This window comes from Culex pipiens, chromosome 1, assembly GCF_016801865.2.
Source record: "Culex pipiens pallens isolate TS chromosome 1, TS_CPP_V2, whole genome shotgun sequence".
Taxonomy (NCBI): domain Eukaryota; kingdom Metazoa; phylum Arthropoda; class Insecta; order Diptera; family Culicidae; genus Culex; species Culex pipiens.
This window is the reverse complement of record NC_068937.1, coordinates 56,025,186-56,032,955: the sequence shown is the minus strand read 5'-3', so window position 1 is coordinate 56,032,955 and position 7,770 is coordinate 56,025,186. Positions and strand designations below refer to the sequence as shown.

The window sequence follows — 7,770 nt, the reverse complement described above, 5'->3', positions numbered from 1 at the left end:
GTTGTTTCTAATCTTAATTACTTACCAGTACAATAAAAAGAATATAATTTTATAAATTTGTATAATTTTATAAATTTGTATAATTTTATCTGAAATTTGTTTCAACTATACAGACGAGAGCATTTAACATAAAAACTCTCTATGAACACTCTGCTATACTAGTTTTCACTTCAGACGATCTCTACCAAACATGCCTCATATTACCTGTGCCTACGACGCGGTCGCTTTGTGTTTGTCGCAAGCAGTATTTATTATAAAAATAGTTTTTATTTTTTATTTCGGTATCTATTGAAGATAGAGCTTTGGTTTCTTCGAAAGAGTTGTTCATTTTTGGTAGTTGAGCAACTTTGTCGAAAACAAAAATACTCTGTACCTTTAATCTTAGAAAATAAATAGTTTTTTCTTGTTTTGCACAACTAAAATCAACCAAATTGTAATGACGTCTGAGACAATAATATAGAACCTTTTGGTACTAGCAACTTTCTAGAACATGTCAACTTTCTAAAACTTATCGTTTTTGAGATATATGCAAATCAATATTATTTTTCCCCATACAGAGCTGGCTCTGTTCGCTGCATACAGAGCTTAGCTCTGTTCTACCATACAGAGCAGGTAAGGAGTTTTTATTGAGCCTGTAGAGCTCGATGCGTCTCTGGTAGCAATAGGGTCGACAGCTATGAAGTCAACTTCGTTTTTCGTTCTTTTTTCTTCCAGCGCTCTTTTGGGTCTGCTTAGTGCTGCCAATTGTGTTGAAATTTTAAGCGAACACTCACGAAAAGTAGCATTTATAGAGAATGTTTCCTGGCATCACTGGCTCACTCCAACAGGCGCTGCTGGTGGTGTTGGTGATCACCCTTTGTCTTTTTTTGCCTTCGCTTCTAGCTCGGTTTTCTTCAGCCTTCGATTGTAATGGGTCGTCAAAAGTCAATTGTCAAAAGGCATGGCGCGTTTGTTGTTTTGATGGCGCTTGCTAATTATTTACATGTGTCGGGATTATTTTTCAAGTGAGTGACTAACTAATGTTCAAAAGAACATGTTGCCGAATGTTGGGAGCAGTTTTGTATCTAAAGCGGTGTGAAAATGTAAGCGAAAGCGAATAGTTGAATTTGAAGATATTCATTAAGCGGTTGAATGCTGCTCGCGGATTCTCGCATGTGTCACTGTGTGTGCAATCAAAGTGTTGAGAAACACAGATTGTCAAGGTAAACAGATTGGTCGATGCAAAATAAACCGGCACTGGCAACGTATGTTTTTTTTTGTCCGCCATCTTGGAACTGCAACTCTAGTGCCGCACTCGATATTTTTTCAGTATCATGCGAGTTCCACGCACACTGACAAATGACGGTCGATTGAACCAAAACTGGCACCGACGAGTGCAGCACTCACTGTCACACCGGCTCTTCAAACGAACGTACCATTACTTGGTTTGATGTCGACTTTCTCGTAGATCACAGTTTATAACTATTTGGAACAAATTTCTGGAGAAACATTTCAAAAGAGCGGTACGATATTGCTCTTACGGCTTTTCATTCCAAGTACGTGAGATCGGGCTTAGATAGCTCTATTGACCGGGTAATAATAACCCGAAACAGACTATTCCTTACTGAAGCGTGTATTTGGTTTTTGACAGTGCATGAAAAGAGGCGCGTGGTTATGTTGACGCTGTGAACAGTGGAGAGTGAACGTTTGGCGCGGAACCGGTTGGTGGAATCCAGAGCAGGACACGACGGAAGCGGACATGAGGTCAGTTGGGAGGTTATGATCGGCAGCGATGGTGCTGCGTTCGGAATGTCGTGTCTCAAGGAGTCCCGGTTGCGACTCTACAAAATGTCGTACCGCCCCTTTCAAACGTTTCCCCAGATTTAGAGTCTTTCTTTCAGTCTATTTCAAGTAATTTCCATTTGTCTAATTTTTATTCATATATTTAAACAATTTCCACCAGTTTTTTTTTTGCTTTGACACATTCAATACTAGTTTTGTTCATTTTTTTGCGATTTTTCTTCCATTTTGTTAAAAACGTCTTACAAAAAGCTAGCAAGTAAAGAAGATTCTTGTTTTTTGCTTCGCCTAGATCCTTGCTCTTTCTCTGCTGCTGCCGCACATGTTAATCTCGTTTTTGTTCAAGTCGGTTGGATGGAATAAAAAACAAGAACTTTCTTGGCTTTGCGCGGGGGGAACAACTAACAGAATGTTTCCTTTTTTGACGGGGGATTTCTTTTGTTTGTTTATTATTTTTTCATGTTCGGTTTAATGTCGCTTCTATCTAGTTGTTTTTTGTTGTTGTTGTTTTGAGTGTGTTTTTGGCTCTTTTTTTAACTCTTGATAATTGAATTCCGCAACCTTTTCACGTTAAACAAACGCGCACTATTTTAGGGAAAAAACGGAAACTGTTAGAGAAAAGTGTGCCAACTCGTGTTACATCGATTTTTTGTTAAGGTTTTTATTCTTTTCTTTCATTCGTAATTTCTAGAATACAGAGTGTAACAACATTTAGTTTATTTTTACTCATTTTTGTGACATTTTTTCGTTAGTTTTTTGTGCACAAACGATGGAAAGGAAAAATGAAGGACCTCTTGGCTTCGCTGGTGCTCATGCCGAGGAGATTTCATTAGGGGAAGAGGACAAGTTTCTTTTATTACTCTAACCAATGCTTGTTTACATTCTTGGGTGAGTGTATGTGTGTTTGTGTGTAAGGTGTAGGTGTTTTGCTACTTTTTTTTTGTTTATTCAGAACAACTAGCCGATTGCTTACAAAAACGATGACAAGGGGAGAAAACAATGAGCTTCATTGGTTTTGGCGTTTTTTATCTTTTCAATATTTTTAAACCGAGATTTTGGTTGCATCAAGACACGAATTTACAACTTGTTTGGTTTATCAGTTTTAAATAGTACTTTCATTTGTCGTTCCACTATTACTACTGATCTGAGTGTTTCACGCAAACTGCACTGCTATTGCGCTTGTGTTCTGTCAAACCTGGCCGCCATCTTGTTTTGGTGGACAGAATGGCCGTCGTTTTTGTGTTCGTTCCGGATGGCGAATATATCACACCAATATCGTTATTTTTTAAAGGGATGATTTTGGAGAAGGTGCAAAACTTTCAGTTCCTGTGAAAATATTTACTTTTCCGTTTTACATTCTGATTTTATCGTTTGCGGTAACTTGTTCTTGTTCTTTCTGTGAGTATTTTCTCTGTTTCTATTCATTCTAACCGAGTGGGATTTTTTTTCTTCAAATTTCTGAGTTTACTGAGGAGGAAAATCATTCTCGTGAGATGGGTTACGTTACAATCACAATCACTATAGTTTTCAGTTACTGCTCCTCGTAGTTTAGAGGTTAGGGTTTTCGCTATTTCTCTCTCTTTCTCTTTCTTGTCACACTACATTTGCACTGAAAGAACCAATTTGATCGGCGTGTGTGCGTTTGCGTTGTCGGTTGCAGCATTTTGCGATTTTTGTTTTCTTAATTTTGGTTTTGATTTTAACATCACGATACATTTTACACAAGCAGTTCAGTTTTGTTTGTCATAAAAAGCTACAAGAATTACACACATGGCGTCGCGGGTTTTCTTACTCATTTCTAGATTTTTTGTTTTTCTTTAAAGTTCGTTCAATTTTGTACAACATTTTTACGTTTTCTGAAATAATAAAACAAATTGTTTTAAACTTCTAAAAACAATGCATACATCAATTGAATAAAACGTATGTAGCAAGCAATTAATTTTCAATCATTATGAAAACAAAACCATAAAATTAAAAAAAAAATAAAGATTGAACAAAAAAACATTCCAAATTCACATCTTCAATTAGGTTCAATTAGGTTCAACGTAGAGGAAATTTGAGAAAAAAGACCAAAATTAGTCGTTCTGCATAACCGTGTAGTTGAAAAGTGACAGGTTGTCACTGACAGCTTTTTGTTTTCGTTTTACACGCTGACGCGAAAAGAACCATTTTTAAATAAATTTTAAATAAATATAATCTGGAGAAATGTGAAATCACAAAACATGATCTTCAATAGACAAATCCAGCGAAAGCTCAACGCTGCTTTTTGATGGTGAGAGATTTGACAGCTCCCATACTAAATGTCTCGATTTTCATACTTTTTGTTAATTTTCTTCTAAAATAAAATGCTTAACATATGAAAACTATATATTTTTGGTGCCCAAAATTCCTGCTGAATCGAATGGTGTACTTATCTCAATTGCAAATTTTTCGAACAGTTTTTATTTTAATAATATTCTAGACACATTTTGTGCACCTAATCAATCAATACTTTTATCATTTTTATTGCTTAAAAATTGAGTTTTCCTGAGCTCGCATATTCAAATACATGGAAGCTGTCATTTCTAACACCATTGGCCACCTAGCGGCCATTTCAAACTGGATACGTCTATTATAAAATGGATTCAATTTTCTTTTTCAATTGTGTTTTATTGGTTCTTTGAAAAAAATAATAAAATGGAAAATCTGAAGAAATTGAGAGTACCTACAATCGTGTATAATCTAATTCAATCTCGATTTTTTTTCTTCAAAGTAAATTTTCAAGTTCAGTCCATTAACCTCTCAAGCTTTTGTATCCCAATTCTGCCGAACTGCTTTTCAAACTATTTTTGATCCGATTTTGGCCTTTGCATAAGCTTTTTTCTCCATTTCACCGCGCCCTTTGTGTGTGTGTGTCTGTGTGAGTGTGTGTGTAACTTCTATGCGTTTACAATATCACATTGATCAAATTAGGACTTGGAATCATGAGTTTTTTTTTCTTCAACCACGTTCGGTCGCAAAATTACGCAACACAAAACCGAACGTTTTTTCTACACACAGTTCACAGATTTTGCCATTTCATTTGTGTTTGTTTTTGTTTTTATTTGATGCTGATTTAAAAATTTTCAACTTGACGATTTATTTATACACCTATACACATTTAACACGATTTTGTTTGTTTTTTAGTATTTCTCTTATTTGTTTTGCAATAATTTTTTATTTCAATGCAGTGTTTATGCTTTGTTTTGGTTTCACATAATTGATTCGTTTCTTATGACTCCCCGCGCACCTGCGCGAGCTAAAGTTTTGCACTTGTTTCCTTTTTCTTCATTAATAATCCAACGCACACTAGATTTTACCAGGCCTTTTAATTCTGGTTTTGCTTCAATTGGTAAATTCTACGGGATTCTCGCGCGGCTCGCTGCTCTTTCATTTGTTAAAAAATACTTGCTATCTAAAGAACGGAGAATTGTTTGCCTTCACACTTGTTTTTTTTTTCACTTACTTCGTAATGTGTGTTTTCTTTTTGTTTGCGTTACATTCTAGTTTTGCGGTGTTTTAATCAAATTAAAATCATCGTTTTGTAGAAAATAAAAACTGTAAACCAACGTTAAAAAATACATAAGAAGCGCATCACTTTCTCTCTCTGTCTCTCACTGTGTCACTCGTTTCTACAATCACTGTTTAGTGTGTGGTGTCTATAAATATGTTTTTTTTGCGATAAGTAAATGAGTAATATTTGTTTTTAGTTACTACACAAGGAAGGACGTGTTCATGTTGGATGAAATCATTCTATATAGCGTTCTATAGGTTCGCGTTAACGGAAGCGTCATTTAGTTCATAGTCTCTCTCGTTGAGGAAATTTTTAAGGGGTGGAAAAAATAATATAATAAAAAGATTCGTTGTTTGGGACTCTAAAAAGATGGCACGTTTCGTTAGTCTCAGCGTCTGAGTTGGCGTTTTACACGCGTGGCTCTTACCTTTCCGTTTGACAGGCCTTGTTAGCGCACCTTTGGCATTGGTTACCTTGATCTGTCAAACAACCAAAGCAAACATAGCAAAGGTGAGCAAGGTTACACGATCATTAGAATTACCCAATTTTGGGTAAATATTAGCAATAACGACCTGTCAAATGCTGGGTTTTGAGTTGCAACTGTAAAACGTAAAGTTGTTTGATTTGGAAGTATTTATTGTTGGGTAGAGCATAATTAAGGTAAATGGAGTTTAAAGAGAAGGGTTACCTACTGAAAAGATGGCTAAAATTCGGACATTTACGCAACACTGGTCAAGCGTATTCCAATTCGTCGTCACGAGTCAAACTAAAGCCTACAAAACCATTATTACATACGTTTATCACCACAAACTTGTTGAATTCTCTTACGGTAATATTTAGTGACATTCTACATTCCGATGATTACTTGTTTGTGTGTGTGTGTGTGTTTGTTTTACTATTCGAGCATTGCCGTTGCTTAAAAATATACATAGGTAAATATACAATTTGTTTCATACTTTGCTCAAATACACTGATAAACCAGCTAAAATATCTCTGAATCTGTAGAATGTTGATGTTTTGTTTTTTTACTGTTTGGAATAAGTAGCGAATCCTTAACTTTAAAGCCCAGCACTAGTGGGGCAAAATTCAAAATACCAAACTAGAAGGGCAAAAATATATGATGCTGCTCAAGCTTGACATCTTAAGCAATAAATATACCACTTATGGACAAAAAATATCAGCACAATTGCATGCTCGTTTCATTTGGATCGAATTGCGTGTTTTTTTAAATTTTCATTTTTAGAAATTACAAGACATAAACAATTATAAGCATCTTTCGTTACCTAACATACCATATCGCATTTGTTTTTTCACCTTCTCGTAAAGCGTTACACTATAATTACACGACTATATATTTTCACTTGCTGTTTAGAGTTCATCCGCTGTGTGAACAGAGTGGGGGTTAAGGTTTCCTCTTCCGGAAGCTAACCGAAGATAAAATTTGCAACATTTGACTTGATTTCTAAATGCCTAGCTAAAATTGTACGCAACACTCTTTGTTAAAACTCAAAACCCTAAAAATGCTCTCAAGATTTGTCCGTACTGCAAAACGCATTTTCTTGCTCCCGACGACTCTCATCCACAAAACAAAAGTACTAAAATCTTCGCTCGCTACGCGGATAAACGTAAAAATATCAAATAAAAAACACGAATAAACTAAACAACTAATCAACAACTCACTCGCGATCGTCGTTCGTCACTCCGCCGCCGGCGCCGCATCAAACCATCACGAATGCTTCCTCGCCGCAAAACAGGAACGGAAACTGGTCGATCATGGTCTGCACGATGTCCTCCAGGTACGGCCGCATCGTCTCGAACCGCATCATGTCGGTGAACTCAATCGGGAGCAGCGTGGGCCACCAGCAGATCGCCAGGTTCTTGCTGTCCATGCTGTTCAGCTTGGAGTTCTCGGAGACCCTGGGCGGAAGCAAAGTTGAAACGCGTTGGGTAAGAATTTGTGATGGCTAAATAGTAATCAGTTGTCATCAACACTATTTTAGAGTGCAGCTGCACGAAGTGATAAACACAACTGACAGCCTCAACAAAAGGTGGAATCGTGGAATGTCAAAACTGACAGTGTGGTTGCATAGCAACGTCCCAGTTAACGTATTCCGTTTCAAACGCAACAACCGGTGCGTTTGAAACGGAATACGTAAACGATGCGAATTGCATTCAATTTCAGAATTCCGATTGAGTTGACTGGGGTGTTGACAGAAGGGTTTCCAGTGCAGACCCAGTTAACTCAATTCGAATTCTGAAATGGAATATAATTAGAATCGTATACAAATTCCGTTTCAAACGGAAACTTTCTCTTATGGAAAACACTTCCCAGTCAAATCAATCTGAATTCTGAAACGGAATCTAATAAGATTCGTATACAAATTCCGTTTCAAACGCAACAACTGGTTCGAACACGGATTAGATTCCGTTTCAGAATTCGGATTGAGTTAACTGGGGTG

The 7,770-nt window shown here is 36.6% G+C and overlaps 1 protein-coding gene across 4 annotated transcripts in view; it reads right to left on the bottom strand.

Annotated features, from left to right (window-relative positions):
- Positions 1-2,014: 2,014 nt before the first annotated feature.
- The window catches only part of LOC120417783 (rho GTPase-activating protein 190), an 83,855-nt gene continuing 78,099 nt past the window's right edge, over positions 2,015-7,770 (bottom strand). For 3 of the 4 annotated variants that reach the window (XM_052706699.1, XM_052706697.1, XM_052706700.1), the window contains one exon: positions 2,015-7,228. In XM_052706699.1, coding sequence (XP_052562659.1) covers positions 7,030-7,228 — 199 coding nt within the window. In that variant the 3' untranslated portion in view covers positions 2,015-7,029. The remainder of the gene's footprint in view (positions 7,229-7,770) is intronic. The other variant, XM_052706698.1, reaches the window with a different exon arrangement.